At 41.9% G+C, this 26,117-nt stretch overlaps 1 protein-coding gene across 1 annotated transcript in view; it reads left to right on the forward strand.

Annotated features, from left to right (window-relative positions):
* The window catches only part of prkcz (protein kinase C, zeta), a gene marked incomplete at both ends in the record, with an annotated part of 236,578 nt that overhangs the window by 24,262 nt on the left and 186,199 nt on the right, over positions 1-26,117 (forward strand). The window contains 3 exons of the mRNA XM_083891163.1: positions 368-489; positions 693-782; positions 5,545-5,595. Of these exons, the coding sequence (XP_083747289.1) occupies positions 368-489; positions 693-782; positions 5,545-5,595 (263 nt within the window). The remainder of the gene's footprint in view (positions 1-367; positions 490-692; positions 783-5,544; positions 5,596-26,117) is intronic.

The following is a 26,117-nucleotide window of genomic DNA, read 5'->3' on the forward strand; positions in this document are numbered from 1 at the left end:
AACGCTACGAAAATGAAACAAAAACTATTATACAGCGACTAGACAATGCAGGAGCACATAATATGTATAAAAAAGTGGATTTTGGGTTATATAAACCCATAAATACTACATATTGTACCTATAAGTAATCACACTGCAGAGATCGGAGTGTACATCTATGGTGCGTTCAAGGACCTTGGCAGGGTGGGAAATCACATTTCCAGAGCTTTTGTTGTTTTTTCAGCCAATCAGCTGACGATCACAGAGAATACACACGTTTCACTCATGAAAGTGAGTGAGTTTCTCATTTAGCTTTTGGTGACTTGACTTCTTGATCTCTGCTCCACATAGTAAATCAGTCCTGACATTATCTCTCTCACTCTTTTAGGGACATGTTAATCACAGACTTGGCTCCCACGGTAACCTTTGTGGAGTTGTGCGAGGAGGTGAGAACGATGTGCAGTGTTGCCAAGCAGCAACCCATTACACTCAAGTGGATCGATGATGAAGGTGTGTGCCTCACATTCATACACCATACATCTGTCTGCCCTGTCCTGAAACATCATTCTGTGTATTTTTTTTATTTATTTAAATGGTGGTCTAAATTCATCAGTTACTGCAACATGACTTACAACAGTATGACCAATCACTGCAGCTGTAATCATACCATTATACTGGTATTAATGTATATATTTATGTGTGTATGTGTTTAGGGGACCCATGCACCATCTCGTCTCAGATGGAGCTTGAGGAAGCATTTCGCATATACCCTCGGACCAAGAAGTCTGGACTGTTTCTGCACGGTGAGTTACCTCCACATGTACGTCCACAAACTTTAAGCTGTAGTAGTTAATAAATGATAAAATACTAGTACCTTTAGTGAGTAAATGTTTTTCCAAAACTGTTACAGGGATAAGAAATGTATAGCCTGGCTAGCTCAGTCGGTAGATCGTGAAACTCAGGGTCATGGATCAACCCCACGTTGGCTGGAGTATTTTAGGGCAATTCATGGCCAGGAGGATCCAGGAAGCCCTGGATGCTTGGAACTTGTGGTTACAAACCTGTCAAAGGAATACTAAAAATACACTTTGTATTGGTAGAATAACCCGTTATTTAAAAAACTTTGTGTTTCCCCTGAGCGAGTCGTGCAATATCTTCATCTTTTTTTTTTTTTCATCTGAATCGAGTCATTTGATGCCTGGTGGGCAAATGTGAGTCATAATATTATGAGAATAAAGTCACAATTTTCTGAGAATAAAGTCAAAATATTACAAGAAATAAGTTGTAACATTATGAAAATAAAGTCACAATATTACAAGAAAAAAGTCATAATATGAGAATAAAGTCATAATATTATGAGAATAAAGTCGTCATAAAAATAAATAAAGTCCCAAAAATATGAAGTATTTATTTGTGAAGCCAATAATAATTGAAGACAATTGTCCTGAAAACAGTACGGTCTATGAAGACTGTTGATACTCACAATGAGCTATAATTAGCCTGATTATTATTATAAAATAGCACTGCACACTCAGCCCTGCTCTGCTCATGCCGCCTTTAGAGCCAATCAGCGCTATGCATGCAAATGTTGAAGTGAATAAAGTAAGTTTGGAACGGCACCGTCTTCATATAAGTCCGCTCTGTGAGCTCACTTAGGATTCAGCATAGACTACGATGAGATTGAGAAAGTAAATGTCAACAAACAAACCCCGGTGTGCAAGCATCTGTTATGCAGTGGAGTGAAGTTGGTTTGAAGTTTGATATTTGACAGACACTCGCTCTACAGCGCCACTCCGAGCAAGCGTCATCACAGTATCTTTCACTTGTAACAGCATGGTGTATTTGTACTCGTAGTTTCTGTGAGTGGGTTAAAATGTTGTTTATTTTTGTTGGATAGCACCAAACTTGGTGTATTTTTAATTTGTGTGGTTTTATGTTTGCTGTTTCATTTGATCTGATAGTTCACTATTGTTTAAATAAAGTTTGTGGTGTGATTATATCTGTGCTTTTAATTGTTTTTACAATGTAATATTGCCTTTGCTAGTCACCTAGTTACTGTCGCCCCAAAACCGTGATCAATACCGAACCGTGAGAAAACTGTACCGTTGCATCCCTAATAATAAGTAATGGAACAGTAACTATTCAGCCTCCTTCCACAAGTTTTTACTATTGAACTGTTGTGTACACATGAATGCAGGGTAAGGTGAAAAAAAATAACTTAAAGGAAGTATAAAAAGTAGTGCTGACAGTTACATGCGTTATTAACAGCGTTAACACAGACCCATTTTAACGGCGTCAATTTTTTTATCACGCGATTAACGCTCTTTTTGGCCGAACAAACGTAGTTTTTTCACATGCTGTTGCAGCAACTGGTAATGTAAGAACAACTACAACACTGGATATAGCTAGACTGGAAACAAAACAACAGGCACACTGCGCTCACTTGTTTGGGCTTGTGCACCGGCCAAAGAGTAGTACGCTAAATTTACGTTGTACGAGGGGATGGCGAGCAGAGTGTGTTTCTCCATCTCCAAGCAGGCTCTCCGTATTCAACGCAGCCTGGATCATTTCTCTCCCTACATCCAACGGCTCTTAATTCACAGTACTGCAGGCTGATATACAGCCTCTCTTATTATTGTGCGGCTCTCACAATAAGAGGAATCACTCAAAATATTAAGAGTGACAGAGATATTCACCTGCGGTTCACTAATGTAAACACATGGAACACATTGCTTCCTGCTTCACCTACGCACCTCTCTGACGTCACATGCTATACTCAGTAGTACACAAACATCTAGTAACTCCTACAGCACACACACATACACAGCTCCTCACACACACACAAGCCTGGTGTGTGTGTGACTAGGATTACTTTGTCTGACAGGGTGGTTCAGTCTGGAGAATAAGATCTAAAATTATATTTTGTTACACATTTTGGCTTGAAAAAATATTGTGTCTCCTGCGATTTGAAATTGCAGTAAGCTGTATTGTGATTTAGATACATTTTGATTAATTGTTCAGCCATACACTACAGTATATGCCAATGTTGTTTTCAATAAAAAGAACATTTGCATAAAGCAAGCTGATGCACTTTACTATGTTGATAAGAGTATTAAAATGAGGAAAAATAATGGTACAAAAAGAAATCAAGGGACATTTAGAACAGATAAAAATCCCGATTAAATATTTTAATGGTTTGACAGCACTAATTAAAAGGAAAATGTTTTGCCATTATATTCAAGATACATTCATATACAAATTAAAATAAACAAGGAGACACAAATGTCTAACACAATATGCAAAGAAAAAATAGATAATGAAACGGATCCAGATCCAAACCGCAGCCTCATAATGTGATGTGGCACAGCTGGAGGAGCCGGTGAAGAGGAGCAGACACTAGATGGTGTGTGAAGATTTTCTCAAAAACAAACCCTGCTTCTTCTGCAAAGGACAAGGAATGCAATTACGCATGAAATATGAGCGATTTTACCAGGAAAACTTAAACGTTTCAGCAAAATATGCCAACTGGGTTAGATGTGAACATTCTAATTTTGTCTATATAGGCTATGAATAACTTTAGTTAGCACACACTGAAAATGACTGTTGTGTGAAAACATTGTCTGTCACTTCTTGAACAAACATTAAAACATTATAACACTGACATTATTCTCATGTGAAAACAAGGTGGATTTACTTTGCTCACAGTTTACTTGTATATTACGTATGTGTAATAGTTTTAAAAAAAATATTTTTTCATTATGATTTTCAGGTCCGTACAAACAGTAATAATACCTATCTTACTACACATTACACTTACTTCACATTTAGCCAACTGACCATGTACAATTGTAGCTCAGGGTAAAGTATCACAGACACAATAAGCAGTGTAAAATTGTGCAAGAACCCATTAAGCAGTCACCCATTCAATAATATACACAAATAATATACATATTATATATATATATATATAAATAATAAATATACATAAACATAAGAACAAGAACTTAATAAACAAAAAATAAATAAGTAAATAAATAAGGGAATATAAAGAATAACAAAAAGGACACTGAAATCTACTTTTAGACAAATAATGGCAGAATGGGTGTAACATAGGTTATCCATTTCTACCATCTTTTCAAAAAACTTCCCTGTTGTAGCCTCAAAGCAAAGGTAAAACTTTCTATCTGAAAAATATCATAGATTATATCAAACCAAGGTCCTAGGACTGACCCTTGAGGTACACCTTTTGTGACCTCAAGAAAGGTGGAACTAACTCCAGCCGTCTGAACACATTGCGTCCTATTTGCCAAATAATCTTTAAACCAGGTAGTAGCTTGTGTGGAGATGCCATTTTTTATGAGAATATCTAGCAAGATATTGTGATCCACAGTGCCAAATGCTTTGGAAAGGTCAATGAACACAACACAACACTTTTTTGAGTTAAATGCCTCAAACATCATTTAAAACTTTTAGGGTAGCAGTGCTGTGTTGCTTCCTAAAACCTGATTGAAGAGAGTTTAGAATGTTGTTGGATTCCAAAAATTCCTTCAATTGATCGCAAACCAATTTTTAATATGTAAATATGTTACACAGGGATCCGTAATGGGTCCTGCCAAGCCGAGACTCCAAAACCGATAGCGGCAGGTAGGCTACCTGTGGTAACACCTCGATTTCAGCACGTTTACTCGCATTGTGATATGATTTATAAAAAGGTTAAAAAGATTTTAAAAGGGACAATAAAAACGTAATGATAGATCATAAAAATCGTTTTAAGAACCCTTAAAAACTATCTTAAACAACTGTGACAGAGAGCCCTGCATGTTTTAGATTTTGCCCTGCTCCACAAATCTGATTCAAATGGTCAGCTCTTCATTAAGCTCTGCAGAAGCCTTATATCGAGCTGTTCATTTGTTTTTAACCACTACCTTTTTTTTTCTCTTCTTTTTTTAACGTGCCCTGTCCAGTATCTTAGGCATGCACTATGGTTGACTGCATGTCATGTTGGTGTTGTGAACAGATGTTAACTGTTCAACCACTACCTAAAGTGGCAGATCAACTATATGGAGGTGAAAGAGTAGTTGCCATTTGATCGATTTCAAAAAATGTTGCACTGACCTTTGGGGTGTAGCCTGCCTAGCCCAGTCGGTAGAGCAAGAAATTATAAATCTCTGGGTTGTGGTTTCGAGCCCCATGTTGCGCGAAGCGTTTAAGGGCAAGCCATGGCCAACAGGATAATAATTTATCTTGGTACTTCGGTGTTGCCTGTTGTACAAAATGTTCAAAATAACTTTTTCAGTTCTCCTAAATGTTCATAAATAGAATTAAAACTTCAAAAACTTATTTTGTTTAATTATTTCTCCTTAAAAGAACCAATAGGAGTACCGTTACAGCCCTGTATTGTTAATATCTAAATGATATCCATCCCTGTTGACTGTGCACTGTTGTCATTCGTCTGACCTTTTTTTTTATGCGTCAGGGTTTTTTCATTTTCCTCACACTTCTCCTTTGACAGAAGAAAAACAACACACTGAAACGGTTATTTTTCTCTACTTGTGTCTTTGGCAGTTTTCCCCGGTATCCCAGAGCAACCTGGCATGCCCTGTCCTGGAGAAGACAGTGAGTAAACCTGCTCTGCTTTCCTTTCACTATCACCCTCTACTTCTTCCACTTATACTGAGAACCCTAATGTCTGTTAGTTATGGAGACAAAAAGTCCAATGTTAAATTTTTTGCCATATTGAATACATAAAGCATTCAAAATTTTTTCTATTTTTCTATCTCGGCTCAGGACCTCATGGTTCCTCTGCCAACCCTCCCATGGCCCATACAACAAAGGACAGACTGGTTGTTGGTATAGGCAGCAGGAAAATAAAAATACACTAAAGAAATAAATAAAAGCATAAATAAAGATACATTTAAATCAATAGATAAATAAATGAAAAGAAGTATAAGAAAACATACATTCGCAAAAAATAAACAAAGTAAGTGTACAGTATAGCAGGTAGAGGAGTACTATGGAGGCCAGGGCTGCTAGTACACCACCTTTTGTGCCGCCCACCTCCATACATATATATATATATATTAGTGCAATTAAAAATTAGATTAAGCAATTACATGTAGGATGATTTAAAAGTACCACATGAAGTCATAGTACCAATAATAAAAAATATGTAATGTATGTTTGTTTATATATATATATATATATATATATACATATTTATTTTTATTTTGTCTCCTATGTTTTATGTGCCATGTTTTATTTATTGTACTGTTAAGCACTTTGTACCAGCTATAGCTGCCTAAAGCGCTCTTTAAATAAAGTTGAGTTGAGTTGAGTTGAGTAATAAGGATGAAAAAAATGACTGAAAAGGGGACAATGAAACAGTCCCGACAGAGTATCAGTAAAGTAATGACTCCTGATTGAACTAAATCTCAACAGTGAACATTTTAGATGCCAAACGGCTTCAATGAAGTCGGCTCTTAACAGCCAACCCCTGACCACCTTTCTACAAGTCGCCCTTGACAGAATACAAAAAAGTGTCTGAAGCGTTTACCTGTTAGGGCTTCCATACATAAGAGTTCCCTATGGTTTGCCCTATCGTAATAGGTGAGACCAGGTGATGTACCAGTCGTGACCGTTTTCGGTCTTCGGCTCATGGTGTGTCAGGTTAGGTCTGTGATTCCCATTGAGTCCACAAAGTGTGATCAATAGCCTCGTTGGGAACAGCAGAGATGGCTTCAGGCCCAGGTTGTACAGGCTTGACATAACTTCACGTACCTTGTGCGCTGCTCGAGGACCTCAGGAGTGCAATCTTCGAAGATTCGGATCAGTGTCCCCTGGAACTGAAGTTTACCGTGCTGTTGGCGGGACTCTCAGATGACCAGCTCCCTCGTTTGGTAGTGGTGAAAGCGAATGATGACAGCCCGTGCTCTGTCCAGCTTGGGGGGAGACTGTAGTGTTTGTTGGCCAAATACGTCAACAATCAGATCTGAAAAGAAGGCTGTAAGTCGGGGACCCTCGATCGATTCCAGTAAGCCGATGATTCTTATTTTGTTCCTCCGGCTCTGGCCCTCCAAATCGGCCACCTTAGCTGCTAGCTTGGTGTTGCTATCAGCCAGCACTGCACGCTTCTTCTCCAGCATGTGTATCCGCTGCTCCAATGTGTTAGCTCCAATGCGTCGGCCGTGGTCTTCTTCTGTGGCCTCGGTTTGAACCAGTTTCTCCTCCAGAGACGTAAAGGCCGTTTTAAACTCGGCTGAGATTGCCGCCCTGTGCTCCTCCAGGAGCCTGGCGATGCCAGCAACGTGTCCTTTTTAGCATTGTCTTTTTTGTATGTTTAGCTTTAGATGTCATCTTGTTAATGTCTTCACTTGCTTGTCGAAATGAAGTTTTTTTTAAATCTTCGGCGTGTAGAGCGTAGAGTCATTTTTTAAAAAGGGTAGCGGGAGAGCGGGACTAGAGCATCCACTACATTCCGGATCTCAACCAGTAGTCAATGTTTTATTTTTTGTAGTAAGGATCGAGTGGAGGTGAGAGAGGAGTCATTTTACTCATAAGTCCTTCAACAGCTCTGAGAAATCTTCCAACACTTTATTAGTGATGATGAAACATTCACACTCCTCAATGAATAATACATGGAGTTTTATATTCTATGTGAACTAAATTAGGGCTACAGTGATTAATCAATTGTTGATCGATAACTAAATTAATCAGTATTTTTTATAGTATGAGTATTCTCTGGTTTTTTTTTCTCCTTGTAACTAAGAAATAATTAAAACAGAATAATGTTGGTTTGTGGACCAAACAAGACTTTTGAGAACCTCATTATTTGCATGGGAAACGCTGATTGTAATGTTTCAGTTCAGTAATTTACAGTTCCAACAACAAAGCTTGAATGGGACATATTATGCAAAATCAACTTTTTAATAATTTAAATCTGTTACGATATTCCCTTTAAAGGGAATATCGACGACTAAGTCTAAGGACTCGGATGCAGACAGGACACAAAGAGAGTTTTAAGGGTTTTATTATAAAACGTAAGCAGGTGAACAACTGGTAATACGGTAAGTATGTATGTGCGTGTGAGTCAGTCTGCAGATGGAAGGCGGAGGAACAGCCGTTCCTTCGTGGCAGGTTTTAAAGTTCGTAGAGGGGTATTTTGCCAGTAGTCAGGAGACGAAAACAGGAGCCGGAGAATGGCGCTTCCACGGAGGAAAGCGGCAGAGAGAAGAAGTCTCAGCTGAGACGACGACGACGGTGGAGGAAGAACACAGAGGACGGGAAGGTCCGTGAGTAGACAGCGGTGAGACGAGGAGGCGACGAGGAGGAGGCAGGCGGAAGATGAAGGAGAACCAGGTGAGTAGACGTGAAACTCCGTGTCGATGGCAGCCGGCAGGAGACGTGGAGACCTGAAGAGGGACACAAGGTAAGTGTCGGCTAAAGTAGACGTTTCTAGTAGCTAGTAAACACAGTAGTTACCGGCGGTAGCAAAACTACAATCTGACGCTGGTGTCACGGCAGAGCCTCGCTTATGAGTACTCCCGATCAGGAGCAGCTGGTAGGAATCGCTCAGGTGCAGTGATCTCCAGCGTAACCGGGAAAGTGGGTCAACCACGCCTCCTGCAGAGAGAGAGCAAAGACACGGAGCAGCAGGGAAAACACAGGAACTTAAAGGGATGAGTGAGAGTGTGGATTGTGACAGTACCTCCCCCTCAACGGGCGCCTACTGGCGCCAAGACTGGAGCCTCAGGATGGTCACAGTGGAAATCTCGGACCAGAGATTGGTCCAGAATGAAGTGGCGAGGGATCCAGGACCTCTCCTCTGGGCCGTACCCCTCCCAGTCGACCAGGTACTGGTATCCCCGGCCCCGTCGACGGATGTTGAGGATTTTGTTGACGGTGTAAGCCGTGCCACCGTCAATGACCCGAGATGGAGGAGGGGGTTCAGCGGGAGGGACCAGGTCGGACTCCACCACAAGCTTGAGCAGGGACACATGGAACGTGGGATGGATGTTGAGAGATTGAGGCAGTTTTAGGCATACTGAGCTGACAGATGACCCTGTCGACGGGGAAGGGACCAATGAACCTGGGGGCCAACTTTTTCGACTCCACCTGGAGAGGGAGGTCCCTGGTGGAGAGCCACACCTTTTGGCCTGGTTGGTACTCAGGGGCTGGTCTCCAGTGTCGATTGGCATGCTTCTGGGTCTGTTGAGAGGCTTGGAGGAGGGCTGCTCGAACCTCCTGCCACACTGTCCAACAGCACTACTTATTGGCCTGGACGGATGGGACAGCCAGTTCCCTCTCTGCAGTTGAATAGGGGTGGTTGGTAACCCAGGGAGGCCATGAAGGGGGAAACTCCGGTAGATGCAGAAGTGAGGGAATTGTGGGCGTACTCAATCCAGGGAAGGAAAGAGCTCCAGGCGGCGGGATGACGAGTGGAGACAACGCAGAGCGACCTCCATGCTCTGGTTGGAGCGTTCGGTCTGGCCGTTCGACTGGGGATGGTACCCTGAAGATAGGCTGGCGGTGGCCCCCAAAGCCGAGCAAAACGCCTTTCACACCTGAGATGAGAACTGTGGACCCCTGTCGGAGACGATGTCTGTGGGGATGCCATGGATGCGGAAGACATGTTGCACTAGCAGGTCACCAGTCTCAGTGGCGGAAGGTAGTTTGGGGAGGGGAATGTAGTGAACGGACTTGGAAAAGCGATCGACAACAGTCGAAACCGTGGTGTTGTTATCAGAGGGAGGGAGGCCTGTGACGAAGTCGACTGCAATGTGGGACCATGGAAGATGAAGGATGGAGAGGGGGTTGAGGAGACCTGCAGGAGGGAGGTTTGACGTTTTTCCCCGGGCACAGATGCGACAAGCCGAGACAAACGTCGCCGTGTCTTGGGGTAAGGTGGGCCACCAGAACCGCTGCCTGGTGAACTGGATCGTGCGGGTAGTTCCAGGATGACAGGCGAGTTTGGAGGAATGCCCCCATTAAAGGACCTCTGATCGCATGGTGGACGGGACGAGCAGCCGATCAGGGGGACCCCCACCAGGATCAGGTTCCGTTTGTTGGGCTCTACGCACTCTATTCTCCACCGGCCAGGATGCTGAGCCCAGGATGCAGGAGGGGGGAAGGATCGGGTCAGGTTGCTGGTCTGGAGGATCAGGAGAGTAGAGGCGGGTCAGGTTTGATGTTCCGGGTCCCAGGGCGGAAAGTCAGTGTGAAGTCGAACCTGGCCAAGAAGAGCGCCCACCGCGCCTGCCAGGAGTTCAGTCGTTTGGTGTTCCGGAGGTAGGACAGATTTTTGTGGTCCGTCCAGACCACAAAGGGTTGGGCGGTCCCCTCCAGCCAGTGTCGCCAATCCTGCAAGGCCAATACCACCGCCAAGAGCTCTTTGTTCCCCACATCGTAGTTCTTCTCCACCGGAGATAAACGACGGCTGAAGAAGGCGCAGAGATGAAGCTTCTGGTCCTCAGGATCGCGCTGGGAGAGGACCGCCCCCACTCCGGTGTCCGATGCGTCGACCTCCACGGTAAACTGGCGCTCGGGATCAGGGTGTGACAGGATCGGTGCCGTGGTGAATCTCTCCTTCAGGTGTTGGAAGGCGGAGCCGGAAGAGTGGGACCAGTGAAAAGTCTGCTTAGGAGAAGTGAGTTCAGTTAGTGGTTCAGCATTGCGGCTGTAGTCTCTAATGAATCTGCGATAGAAGTTGGCAAACCCCAGGAACTGTTGGAGCTGTTTACGTGTAGTAGGGGTGGGCCAGTCTTTCACTGCCGAGATCTTTGAGGGATCAGGGGACAGCTTGCCTTGCTCTACAATAAAGCCTAAAAAAGGCACAGATTTAGTGTGGAATGAGCACTTTTCGGCTTTAACGAACAGTCTGTTCTCCAGCAGACGTTGGCGAACCAGGCGGATATGCTGGACATGTTCCTCTTCATCCTCGGAAAAAATCAGGATATCGTCCAGGTAGACGAAGAGGAACTTGTCCAGCATGTCACGGAGAAGGTCGGGGACAGAAGGCAGCGTCGAGAAGGGGGAGGGCGTACCGGTTCTTGACGGTGATGTCATTCAAGCCACGGTAGTCGATGCAGGGTCTCAGGGCTCAGTCCTTCTTCTGTACAAAGAAGAACCCTGCACCAACGGGAGAGGAGGAGGGACTAATCAATCCAGCAGCCAGCAACTGGTTGACATAGTCCTCCATACTTTGAGCCGCAGAGATGGTAGGGAGGACCCAGGGAGCAGGTCGATGGCGCAGTCGTAGGGCCGATGAGGTGGCAAGGAGAGGGCCCGGTCCTTGGAGAAGACCTCCGCCAGATCATGATAAGCCTCAGGGACGCCAGAGAGACATGGAGGTTCAGGAACCGGAGCAGGCTTACCCAGGTTGGGCGGACCGGAGACAGCGGGCATGGCAATTAATACTCCAACTGGAGAGTTGACTGGTGGCCCAGTTGAAGGAGGGATTGTGGGTGGCCAGCCAGGGAAGGCCCAGGACGATCGCTGCTGAAGATGAGGGAATCAGGTAGAGTTGAAGCTCCTCACGGTGGTTACCGGATAAGGTGATGGAAAGGGGAGCCGTAAGATGTGTAACCTCAGCCAGCGGTCGACCGTCTAGGTCAAAAATAGTCTTTGGCTTAGGAAGGGGAAATACACGGAAATCCCAGCCTGTTTAACCACTTGTGAGTCAATAAAGTTTTCGTCGGCACCAGAGTCAATTAGGCAAGAGAGGAATGGTGGTCTGTCCCCACCGTACTTGACCGGCCAGAATAATTCGGGTGGTGTTTGAGCATGAAGCAGCTCTGCTCACCAGCACTCCTGCTTGTGCTGGTGAGCTCAGTCTTTTGGGCGGCTGGGGCAGGCAGTGATGAGATGACCGGACTGTCCACAGTAGATGCACGCCCTGGATTTGAGCCTTCGTAGCCTCCTGGAAGGGGTGAATCGGGTCCGTGCCAGCTGCATGGGTTCTGGGTCAGGAACGTGAATGGTGTGGAATGAGCGTTCGGGGTAGATTGGAAGGAAACCGGAAGTGCATGTATTGCTCGCCACTTATCGCGTCGCCTCTCCCCTAATCTATTGTCCAATTTAATTGCAATCTCAATGGCCTCGTTTTTTTAAATCCACAATCATTGCTGAAGTAACACTTTCCATTCAATTACAATATGTCCCCACTTTAAACTGCACATTCAAGAGGAAAGAGTTAAGCACACGTGTTCATTAACACTGAACAGATTGGACTCTTGGGAGTTTTGACTGTGCTCAGCCAATTTCAAGGCAGTCCCTCTATTATTATACTTGATATAATGAGTCCAAACCAGACATTCTGTCAGAATCAGCAAAAGGATTTGTTCACTGAGCAGATTCAGTGGTGGTGTCAACTTTGGTGAACTGATATGTGAATTCAGGCTGACGATCAAATATTAACTGTTTCAACAGTGTTGACCTTATAATTGGAGATATTTGAGAGTTACAGGACAAATATTAACATCGTGGCAGTTATGGGCCGTCTTGTTACTGTGGTTTATTGTAAGAGAGGAGTCTATAGTCGTCACATTGTTGTGTTAGCTTAAAGATAGGGATAGATTGTCGGACAAGAGGGAGAGATTTCAACCGTGATGGAATAGAATAGAATGCCTTTATTGTAATTGCATTAAATACAACGAAATTGGAGCGCTGCTCCAGTAAAGTGCTTAAGCCATACATTCATAGATAAAAACAACTGCAGTAATAAACATAAACATAAACATATCACTCATTCAATTAAACACACATACATGATATAAATAGTGGCAATGGTAAGAAGATAAATAACCAATAATAAAAGTGCAGTGCCTTTGATTAGTGTGTTTTCTCATTGTTTTTATGACTGTTTATGACAGTCACTGCTTCTGGAAAAAAGCTGTTTCTGAATCTGCTCGTTCTTGTTTTAAGACACCTGTAACACTTCCCTGAGGGCAAATGTTCAAACAGTGAGTTGGCAGTATGTGTACAGTCTTTTTTATCTTTAAAATCTTACCATTGTATGGAGTGATAATGCCTGTAGTTTCCCTCTGAGTTATGAAGATGAGAGAAACGTATTTACTGCATTTTTGGGATTGTGCACCCTCCTCAAATCCTCTTCAAATCAGAACAGCCACAGTTTGTTGCTCTGGATCCACAGTTGGTGTCTGTTTCCCTATGGAGTAGATGCAATTCAGTATTTGGATTCTACAAAATTTCTACTTACTTTTGCTGTTCACGTGTTCTTTCAAAGTCTGTCTGTTTGAGTGGCTGTGTGGTTAAAATTACCCTGGAATGGAAAATAGTAAAGATTATAATAATATTACGGATCATACAAAAAAGACTGGCATTACTTTACTTGAATCTTCGTCATATTTACAATAAGTTGTTCTCTACTTGAAAATAATACAGGTCTTTAGCTTTAGCTGCATATCTGAAGTGTTTCAAAATATGTAGGATAATAAACACACATTTCCTGCACGGCCTGCAATCAGCTCTTAGCCTGAAGAACGTTATGTTTACTGGCGTGAGAGACGCACACACGCTGAAATGAAACACGGGCAAACACTTGTAGCCTAGCACTTGGCCGCCTATCGCTAATGCTACACGACAGAACATATACACAAAGACAGTTTGATTGTTGGAAATACTTACAACTTGAGCTGCAGGTAATCCACCAGTTATTGTTGACACTGCTCCTTCGTTTAGATGAAGGAGCGTTTTTGTAAAAACAAAATAAAAAAGTTCACAGGAAATGTTTAATTATGACTTATGTGTTATTGTAAGACATTTATTAACTATACTTGAACACCAACTATAGAGTCTTACAAAAAGACTGCCGCTGCAGCCCTTGCCGAGCAGAACCAGCCGCTGACAGAAAAGAACTGCCGGTGGTCGGTGCTGCGGGGGTTGTGTCTCCACAAGGTTCTGCCCACAGCCGCCACTGCCGCCTCGGACAGGTTCTGCCCGGAGCCACAACCCCGCCGTACCGAAGTGGCCGGGAGCTGCTGCCATACCCTTCGATGCGTCAGTACGGCAGCCCCAAAACCGAGAGAACAGTTCAAAACACAGAACTCGACAGTCGAGCTATGATGCTAACTTAGTTAGCCAAACTGATCTTACCTGTCTAGGAGAATAGCCCATTCTGCATCCATTTTGAAATTCCTCTCAGCTTTAAACTCTCTCCACCGTTCAAAAGCATGTCCTATATAGACCCTCGATTTGCCGCAAACTTTATCTTGGCGTTTTTGACATTCATACCTAGGGCATGCGCCCTTGTTCCCCAGTATAGAAATAATCCATGGGGTATAAAAAATGTATTTTAAATAAATAAACAAGCATCGCTAAGCCTGGCGGGGGGGCAAGTAAAGCGGCCCGCCAGACTTATAATACACTGGGGGAAACCCTGCATCTGTTAAGTCCAGCATGGTACTGCCCGAAGTTTGACGAACACTTCTCTGTGAAGCGGTTAGCACACACACACAGTTTTTGGGGAATGTAGCAGCGGCATTCCCATCAAAACTAAAAGATATCCACTCCGCTTTTCTGTTGCCATCGACAGGAAGAATGTGGAGTGTCTGGTGTTGGTTATTACAACCTAATACAGAGAAAACACTCGCTGGTTTATTATGAAACATGTTCTCAATCGATGAACTGAGCAGACTGATGCTCTTCTCTTCTTCGTTTTATTTTAGCGGTATATCCATCTATAGGTGCACTACCGCCTCTATGACAGACCATTGACCCTCTATCTGAACCAAGACCAGCTGTTATAAAGCAGTTTTTAGTTGTTAATGTCATGTCCAAAACCACTGCATTCAAACATGTCCTTGCTAAAGTTTCTTGGCTTCATCTCCACCCAGACAGACATTTTAATGACAGCCAGTAGAAGTTTGGAGTTTGCAGGGAACAGACACATCACACCAGAATCGTTTCTCCCTGTGCAGTTAAGCTGGAACTCTCTGGAAACCGCTGAAGTGTAAACATTTAAATATTTTCATATGTAGAACCTTCTCTTCTTTTTGGGGGCCGTTTATATAGATATTGTTATACAATATGAAACATGTTTACTTTTTTAAACTGTCAGGCACAATTAAATATTTTTTTAAAAGTTATTTTCTTATGTTTTCTCATCATTCATAGTAAAGTTACCATGAACAGCTGGGAATCTACACACAATGTTGATACATGGCATTGCTAAGTTTAAAGTTGTGGTGGTATAATCCAGTTTTTAACCACATAATACAATTAAATAATACTCCAATTGTTCAAAGAAATAATTCCTCTTCCAAATGTAAACTGAAATTCCTTCTACAGGGAAATAACCTAAGTACAAAACTTACATCTATTGAGCAAAACTCAATGGCTCCTGAGACTGTATCTTTCACATGGAGACACGGATTTGCATTTGAACAGATCACAGCATGGTCATTTACATGTCAAAACCATACCCGCTCCTAGGAGCTGGGGGGATGACTTTCTCACCTAGACTGCAAGTTTACGCGATCCTGTTTTTCAGTCACAGAACACGCTGGCTCGAACCACACTGTGTCTGCACGCAAGATCAATCGTGTACTCCCGCTTTCACTCTCGATCATTCATTAACTCTCTCTCTTTCATTCATGAATGAAAGGTCTCACAGACGCCATCTTGAGTCGAACACGCGCTCCTACAGCCATGCTGTCGCGTGTTCGGTCTAAGATCTGCAGCCTGATGTTAATGTGTTTTGGCGCCATCTTTGGTGGAGGCGTGCGTTTACAGTCACAGCTACTGCGCATGCTCCTCCCACCAATTTGGTCCCAAAAGGGGAGTGACCATCAACTGCGTCACTCCCTTCTCTTATCTTCTCTCTTCCTGTTTCACTAACACACATACACACACACACACACACACACACACACACACACACACACACACACACACACACACACACACACACACACACACTGGTGTTTATGTTGTATATAGTTGATTTTAGCTTTAGCAAGTAAGATTTATTCATTCAAATTACCAAATTATCATTATGCTTTAATGTTCATTGACTTAGATCATTCAATTAACCTTGGATATTTAATGTTGGTGAATCAAATTGTTTAATTGATTCTTGTTATTGGATTTAATAAATTGTTACTTTTGTTCACTTAAAGGAATGGCCTGTGTGTTTTGTACATGAATATTGTGACAAATGGGGGTATAGAGAGTCAGAGCTCGGATTCATACCTTCATTACTGTTCAATTGGGATATCTTTGATATAGTCAATTACAGTGGTTATTTAGACTGATTTTAAAGGCATAGATTGATTGTCTTTTCCCTGATTTCAGGGTGGTGCCCCGATCTAAGTTAATTAATTATTAAAACAAATTAACTAATGTTTATTACTTTTATTTTTATCAATCAAATTATTGCCACTATTGTTGAACCACCACATTTATTTATGTTCAAATCTGTTCACAGTGTTCCAAAATATTGTTATTAAATGTTACATTTAGTTGCTTAATTAAATGTTTAAATAAAATGTTTTTTTAATTTAAAAAAAATCGTGGGACAAAAATCGTGATACGAATCGAATCGTGAGTTTGTGTATCGTTACAGCCCTAGTTTAAAAGTAAAATAAATCAACATAAATAAAAAAGTGGTAGTGCCCCCTCAGCGCTGTTCTCTTCTCCCTCTCCTGCGGCGTTCGTCGCTCTGTGCTTCTGCGTCTCCAAGCGGTCATTTCATATCTAAAGCAGACTGGATCATTTCTCTACGTGTTTTATCCCCACATAAAAATAATGATCTTTATGACGAGGATGGAGTACAGTCACGAAGTGTAGGTGATCTGAGTCTATACAGACTCGCACTTTTCATCGTTTTCACTCCGTGGTTTTAATCTTTGCGAAAGAAGACGCTTTAAAGCTGCAATTAAGGGAATAACCGATGCATCAGATGAGCTGATGTCTTTAGTTAACTGCTCAAAGAGAGTGAATGTTCTCTGGTGCGAAGTGAATGTTGCAGGGAGTTCATAATCATAACCGAATTATCGGTGCATCCCTAAATATAACATCTTTATTGACAGGAACGATGTAACTGTAATAATGACTTACTTGATAGTGTGACTTGGGTTTCAATCGGCACCTGGACAAGCGTGCGCATCGCTAATTACATGGTGGAGCATGCGCCCTTGTTTCCCGGTATAGAAAAATCAAACCGGTAAAATAAACAAGCAACGCTAAGCCTGGCGGGTGGGCAAGTAAATACATTATATTAAATGACAAAATGTGTTTTAATCCCTGTAAGTGACTGAACAGTAACACTACTTAGACTTGATTCACAGCAACAACCTTAATTCAATACAAAGTTTATGGTTTTAAGACCCACAATACTGTGATATGAAGCGTGTAGTGGCTTCTTCCAAACTTCAACTTGAACAATTTTGAAAAAAATCGATGTTTTACTCGTTTTGCGCTGGGCCGACTTGCGCCCTCTTTAGCCGTGGCGGACCACATAAACTCAGCTGACATTGGGCAATAGGCGGGGTACACCCTAGACGGTTCGATTTTTCAAACAATAATTCAATAATAACCGTTCAGCTAAGGCTGCAACTGACGCTCACTTATTGTTGATTTAGCTGTTTAATCGTCCATGAACATATAGATGTTTTAATGTATATAAAATAGTGAACAAGTGTTTACTATTTCATTCTTCCTGACCAGAGATGGTATGAAATACCTGGATATCCATCATGTGCACGGCCACTTTTATGGCAGGCTGGTGTGTTTTTCGCTCGGTTATTTCGAACACTGCTGGCGTTTTTTCTGCACCTTGTCTTTGTGATCTTAGCTGTCGTCGGGTTAGTCGGACTTTGGCAGCCTCTATTACTATGCTGGCTCCATGCTGTGGAGGCACAAACAGGTGGACCTTTCTGTCTCAAAGAAGAGACGAGAGGGTGTTGATGCTCCCTCCAATGCTTTTTTCAAACATACCCCACAACCATCTGCCTTTATGGTTCCACCCTCTGAGCCATATACAAATGAACTTCAGATTTGCTGACCAGACCCCAAAGCATTTCCACAGGTCTCCAGAGCAGCCTGCCTCTCGGATGCCTAGGGACAATGCACCGAGAAATGGGTCGCCTGCTGATCGATGCTCCCGGCCACCCAAAGGTCGTGGAATCGAACCTGACTCCTTGGACCCAGGCGCCAGCCGTTTCTCCCCACATCTGAGGCACTCAGAGGCCCTGACCTCAGACTTTTGGGTTAACTCTTTCCAAGGGGTACTGTATTTAGTTCAGGCGTCAACCCCACAAGTTCAACGGGGTCAAAATGACTATTGTAAAGGACCCCCTGAAGTCTTAGGCTCTAAAGCGGGAGAGTTCAGTGCTTCTGGAGAAGGGCACCATACAGTGTGTAAAGAGTCCAAATCGATCAAGAGGGTTCTACTCAAAGTATTTTCTTGTTCCAAAAAAGGAAGGTGGCTTTCGCCCCATCCCTGATCTCAGACGGTTAAACAAGTTCATAAAAGTTCTTTATTTTCACATTGTTGGGATTATCCATAGGATTGGTGAGGAAATGTACAATATGAATAATTAATCATTTTGTAATTAATTTCCTTATAAATTAAAAAGGGGCACCACTTCAGAATGACCTGTCCCTTCACGACCTTTATACAAGTCTCGTTATCAGCTACAAAATGTGGATTAATATGCAAAATATTAATTCTTAAATTTGGAAGGGATCGTGTGAGGTCGTACACTGGCTTCTTGCAATTACCCTTCTCAGTGTTGATGACTACTAGTCTAACCCCCCCCCCCCCACCAGTTGGTGGTAGAGCGTTTTGGTAAAGGATACCATGAGGACACTAATTAACATGTAATCAATGTATGTTGTTTATGGGACAAACCTTTAATTATGCAAGTTGTGTGAAATGTGTAGTGCGTTGATGTAGGTAGTGCTTAAATCTTATTGTCATCGACAGATTAATTGTGATCATCTCAAATGTTTGAATTTGTTGGTGTGGCTTACTTGGGTTCAAGAACCAGGAAGCCAAGTGGGAGGTGTAGAACTTTCTAGCATTTGTTCAGCGTGTGCAGTGCGAAATCAAAGTGCAATTGTCATCAAAGCAGTCATCATCAAAGCTTCGATGACGAAAGTACTTCTTGTATATAGCTAATCCTTTATTTGTTTGTCATCATCTGTAAATGATCATCAGAACCCGTATGCTTTGCCGGTTTACAACCTATTAAGTAGTTTATTGAGTTGTGTTTAGAATAAAACCTCTTAAAGACACTCGAGTTGTCCGCCATACTTGTTCTGGTCGCCCTTTCCAGAGGGTAGTTTATTGAGCTGTAGGAAGCAGCCGGTAAAATCTGGACAGTTATGGTTAAGGTTAGAGTAAGTCTCCAGGAAATGACTGTAAAGCCCAATTTATACTCCTGCGTAAAGTGCTCTGAGTCGATGCAGAGCCTGTCGTAGAGTCTCTGCGTCGTTTCCGACTGCACGAAATATTTTTTAAATGTCTGTCACTCCGTCAAGGGACAACGGAGAGAGAGCGGACAAGAGCTGCGATTGGTCCTCAGGACAGGCCGAGCGAAGCTGCTCTGTGCCGTCTCACAGTGAGCACCGAGCGTCCACAGAGGCGGAGCTGATCACCGCCGAAAACGTAGCTGCCAAACTATAAATACGTCATATCTTAACACACACAGCACATGTTTAGACTCTAAATGGCCAATTTATTGCCTCAAATTATCTTAAAACTGCGTTCCGTGACACAGAAAAGTGAGAAACGGCAACTGTTTCAACAACAGTCTTTCTCTCTCTTTCTCTCTCGGACGCCATTGCTCACTGTAGCCAAAAGCCCAACAACCTTGTGCAGCGACCTCTACTGATCGGGCGGGAAATTGCAGCGCATATCCGTCACCACGACGGAGAAGTATGAGGGCTCAAGGGGTGTCTGTGGTTATGCAGTCGGATAATGCATTACGCAGTCGGAGAAGTATAATGTGGCCTTAAAGGTGAAGTAAATAGTTTTTAGTGACATCTAGAGGAGAGGCTGACATTTACAACAAAGAACTGCTCCTCTGCTCACCCCCTCCCTTCCCTGAGCGCTACGGTATCCTCAGCAGGTCAAATGTCGTCCTCGTCGTCTTTCCCCGTGTCAGCAGATGAAGTTCGTGAGGCGAGGGAGAGGGCGAGCTACCGCGGCCGTAGCAGATGAAGCGGAGAGAGTGGAGGCGGGACTTCAGCTACAAGTAAAGAGACGCTTGATTTGTTCTCTCGCGTTTGTCCTTACAGGCTCCGGTAGAAACATGGCGTCGTGGCAATGCAGTAGCGGCCCGCGACCATGTTATTTTACATGACTTTTTGAAACACTACGAAAATGAAACAAAGAGTATTATACAGCGACTAGACAATGCAGGAGCACATAATATGTATAAAAAAGTGGATTTTGGGTTATATAAACCCATAAATACTACACAGTGTCCCTTTAAGTCAATGTAATGTCCTCTGACATGAACTGGATTCTCTGGCAAAGCCCCCTTCGCCCCCACCTCCAACACCAGCCTCCCTCCCTCACCCACTGCCCACAACAAGCTCCACCCAAACAGCACTGCCCCCACTCTCTCTCCTCTCCCTCAGCTGTGTGGCACTGCTGTCTCCCAGGGAGGAGCTTCTGTCGCTGCTGCATCACACAGAAACACAGACGTGGGTGAGGGACATGGAGCTAAAGTGGGAGAGAAAGAGAGAGGGCAAATATTGGTTTAGATTCAAGACTGTCACTCAGTGTTTTTCCCTTTACACCTATTATTTTTTGGCTTTGCTTGTCATGGCAACAATAACCTCACAGAAACAGAGAGATATGACAAGGTCTACAAGCAGAAGGGAGGAATTAAACAGCCTTGAGAAAAGCTATGCAACCCTATCAGCTGTGAGGCGAGAGAGAGCACAAGGGAAAGAGCGAATGAGAGCGAGGGAGGAAATAATTAAATAAATCCCATGGAGGAGAGAGAAAGAGGGAGGGATCTTCAGAGAGAGAGAGAGGTGGGGGGACAGAGGAGGGGATGTACTCGTGGGTATCCTTGCGGCTCACCACACACACACACACACACACACACGCACACACACACACATACATACACACATGCAGACGTGTACGCACACACCAGTCGTCGGGATAATGTGCTGAAAGAGGCGGAGGACGAAGGCAAACCGGTGAGATATCTATCCTTGCATCCTTCCATCCATCCTTCACATCCATTCAGTCTGTCTTTGTTTTCTCCTCCACATCATATCCTGAGAAAATATATTTGTGTGTGATTTCAGTGTGTCCTCTGTGTTTGTGTGGGAAGCCCATCTGCCTCCATGATGAGAGCGTATGATTGATTCACGCCTTATCCATCCCTCTCTCGCTCTCTCACTCACACGGTGTCATGCATTGCAGGCAGGGATTGTACTGTGCATGCAACCTGCTAGCTCAGCTAGCATGGCCGGTGGCTGCTCCCAGCTGGCTTCCTTCACTGTATTGTCGTCCTGTGGAAGGCGGTTTTTACACTCAGAGGCTCCACCTGCCAAACCAGTGCAACATGGTGCTGGCGTGTGTGTGTGTGTATGTTTGTGTGTGTGTGTGTGTGTGTATGTGTGTGTATGTGTGTGTGCAGCAACAACCGCTGCATTGTTGAGGAGGTGTAAGATGTAACTATCAGCCTAGATTTACATGTATGTTGGCGTTTACCTCTGATGTAATGGCTGTAACCATCATATTGAAGCATGCTTTTGCATTTGCTTTTAATGATCTGAACCGTTTTATAGAGTCCCATCCATCCTATTTGTCGGTAAAACATTTTTTCATTATAATGGTTTAAAGACATTGTGGCAGAACAGTGGTGATGGCCGGTTTAATCCCCCACAGTGTCTGTGTTAAGCCTGACCTTCAAAATTCTCTTTATGCTTCTTTTCTCAATTACACATGAGGCTAAATTCAGTCTTATTCAGTCTGATAATAAGTCAAACGTTTGAAGCGTTAATGCAGCAATACCTTCGATATGAGGATGAAAACTTAAAAAATATGAATTGTGTTTCATGTTTTAAAATGGTTTATAACACATAACAATGAAAAGTTGAACAATTGAAATGCAGCCTTTGCAGAAAATGCTAACAGCATTGTTGTCGTCTGGTATTTGATGCCTCCTTAGGACCTATTCTGGCAAAAACACTGGCCTCGTCAGGACCAGTTGTCCCTATGGAGACCAAAATCTAGTCCAAATGAAGTTAAACTGGCTAAGTTTAGGGCTAAAATTGTGGTTTGAATTTACTGGTTTTGGTTAAGGTTTGTTTAGACTGTACAAATGAATGGAAGTCCTAAGAAGAATAGCTACTTGTGTGTGTGTGTGTGTGTGAGACAGAGAAGGGATTACTTACCTGGTGGGTGTGCTTGTATCTGCAGACGAGGGACTCAAGGAACAAAGAGTTTAAAAAAGAAAGTGTCATTTCTTCTTCTTCTTTCTTCATCTTACTAAAAAGTATCATTGTAGTTGTCATGGTTATCTCGACTGAGCTTGCGACAACAACTGCACGTGTCCTGTGGTTTAACGGACATGAGAAAATCATGGTGGTGTCATCAATGTTAACTAAATGTGGGCTTCCCTGGTTTTGTCAAGCATTTTCACAGACAAAATAACAGGATTGTGGGAAATGTAGGATGGAGCTTTTCTTTTTCAGAGATTGACAAGGGCTTAACAAGATTTTTCCAGACTGATATTGCAATGTAATTCAAGCCTCAGTCTAATATTCCCCATGCAACAAATTTAAAATGACTAAAAATGTGTAATAAGCAGTACATGATCAGTAGGGCTGCAGTGATTAATCAATTACTAAATTAATTGTCAACTCATTTTATAATTGATTTATTCATTTATATATTTTTTGATAATTAACTCTTAGAACACCGAGCATTTAGGCTGCTTTTTTATTGCTATGTTAAAACATATATGCAGAGGCTATAAGACAATATGTGAAATATATAGTGTCTTATATCCTTTTTTTCCAGCACAAACTATAGGCACTCTGATGACATGTTTTTTTCATTTTCACCGAATATATAAACACACCTGAGAAAAATGTACTGTAAAAAGATTGTAATATTTGGAAATACATCAATGTTCAAAGTTCACAATTTTTATCACGAAAAAACAACTTGGGAGACCCATTTTAACAGCAACAAAAAAAATCCATAGATATATATATATACACACACACATATATATACATATATGTACATAAAATAGAATTAATAATAACTGACTCAATAACACATAAGAAGTGCATTTTTAAAGCCTGAAGATCTGAAGACCTATAAACATACACCCCAGGGTGTCCATATAAGGAGTTGTGTATTATTCTTGCAGCAATTTACAAAGGGTGCACCTGTGGCACGAAGGGTTAAAACCCGGGATGATATCGGTATCGGAACCTATTTACCATAAAATATATTTTCAGATATTGGCAAACACACACCAAGATCCACTGATATGACTAATGACTAAAATAGTAGGCTGAATAAGCACCAACCTCCTTGACCTCTATGCTAACGCCCCCTTCAGCTGTTATTTTTTTATGCTTATTATTTTGCAGAATAAAGATATTGTACATCTACATCTGCTGCGGCATGAGTATGAAAAAATATTGTTAATTTCACTACAGAATAGACTAAATGACCTCTGCATTTGTATTTCAGTGCCTTAAAAGCAAATCTTCTGGTTTCTTTGCTTCATCTGACAAACAAATCATTAAGAGAGAATTTGTTGTGAACAGAACAAGACATTTGAAAATATCTGTTGTTTTGAGGTTTTTCAAACTTTTCTGATATTTTATTGACCAACCGATTACCTGATTAATTTAGAAAACAATCGACAGCTTATTGGACTATGAAAATATTACTTAGTTGCAGCCCTAATCAGGAGATATGCATGTATGAAGTACTTTATATTTAAATGCAAGGATAAACACAGCATAAGAGTAAGTGTTTGTATATTGTATTTTAAAATGTACAACATAATTCATTCTGTAAAGCCATTAAGATAAGAACTTAATTGTCATATGAACAAGCATACACCTGAATCCCCCTAGTGCTCAGATAAATCAAAATAAATAAGTTATATCCTAAATTGAAGCCTAAATCTGACCCTTCTGGGTGACAAGGGTTGAAATTCCTCTGACATTTTTTCCTCACAGACTTCACTGATTAGAGTAAAACTAAAACGCAGGATGACCATCTGAATGGGTGGTGTTCGTCTTTGTGTTGTGATAAAAAAGTTATAAAAGAAAACACAAAATGTCAGTTTGTCCGCTGGGACTCATGCTCTGATGTGTGAAAGTTTTTCTGCTTGAAATCACAGTGTTTTTGAATTTGCTGCAGGTCTGGTGTGTTTCTCTGGCTGTAGTCGCTGTGTGTCTGGTGGACGTTGTTGTTGTTGTCACAGCCAGCAGCCATTAGCCTGATCATTAGACTAAATTGCGAGTGCATTTCATTTGTTTCACTGAGGCTGAGCTCTGTGTGTAGGCGGTTTATTTTGTTTTAGTTTTGCCATTGCCAGTCGGGAGCAAATGGAACATCATTCTGGCCAATGCCAATTCCAGTTGACACACAGAGCCTGCACTAGCTTTTATTGTAGGGAAGGAAGGTTTAGTTATTAAAGGTGAAGTTTATTTTTATTTTATTTCATAATTTATATTAACTAGGGCTGTCAAAAGATTAACATTTTTAATCAGATTAATCACAGGGTAGCTGTGAATTAATCACAATTAATTACCATTCGTAAATATGCTAGAAAAATTCAAATTTTCTCTTTATATTGTTGTAGGAATGGAGAGATAAATAAAGTATGTTAAAAGATATATGTAAAGAACAATAACATACTGGAAATAACTTTTTTTTTTAAAACTACACAAACTTAAAATTACATTGTTAAGAACCCACATTATAAGACAGTATAAATATCTAGAAAAAATAAAATACTGTAAATAACTTTAAAAAAAATTTTTTTTAAAAAGTATACATTGCACTGTAAATGACTCACATTATAAACAAAATATCAAGTATAGAAGTTAAATAGTTTTCTTGGGGAAACTAAACGCACAGCAGGAAGTTCCTCATCAGCAACTTTTAACCCATTAAGGCCTGAAGCGCCTGGAAAAAATGTCTCTAAAACCTGAGCTTCAATGCCGACTAAATGACTGATTCCTCAGCCTCTGTAGCAGATATAGGAACACAATGCAAAAAGTATTTGAGAGCTAACACCTGTGGCTTTCCTGTGAAATTTTTAGTTTATTTAGATACAAAAATGTAACATTAAAGTGAATAACTATTTTCAATTAAAAAACAGTAAGAAAATAAAGTAATATCAACTTGTGTCAGTGCCTTGATTTAGTCCTGATGGAGTGTGAAGAACAAGAACATCATGTAATGACTGTAACAGTCTGCTTCACATATGACGGTGATGATGCTTACAGCGCTGTGGCATCTGCAGGTAAATCCACTGTCACCCCTGGTGCGCGATTGTAAACACTCGATCGATTACGGTGATATTTATCGTCATTATCGCTGACCTCGTCGTCTTTAAACATAATTATGTCTTAACCATAAATCCCGGTTGATTTGTTCAGCGCGTTCGAAGTTATCAGCGATGACGTCATCAAAGACGAGAAACTCTTCAAAATCACTGCCTTCAGAAATCTCTTCACTGTCAAAGTCCACCATGTTTGTGAGAAGACATTTCAAAACAATGTCGCGAGGAACCCTTATACCCCTGAAAATTGACGTATCCACTTTACCGGCGTCTATGGTAGAAAAATGCTGTCATCACCTGACAGTCTGGCTGATTGAAAGCCCCCAGATGCAGCGGATGCAAATACTATGAGAATATATTCGAATATCTGTGTTTTTTTTAGAGGGAATATTTGAATATCATTTATGAGCAATTTTTTAAAAATCGGAAATCGGAATCGGCCCCAAAAATGGCACTCGGTGCATCCCTACAATTTATATGATGCTGGGTACAAGCATTTTGTCGTTCTTAAATTTAACAAATGAAACAATCTGTATAAAAATCATGATACATATTTTTATCATTTTAGACTCCAGATGCTGCAATTATATTCCAGTGGAGAGGGAACAA

Source organism: Microchirus variegatus, assembly GCF_963457635.1.
Source record: "Microchirus variegatus genome assembly, chromosome: 6".
Classification (NCBI taxonomy): Eukaryota; Metazoa; Chordata; class Actinopteri; order Pleuronectiformes; family Soleidae; genus Microchirus; species Microchirus variegatus.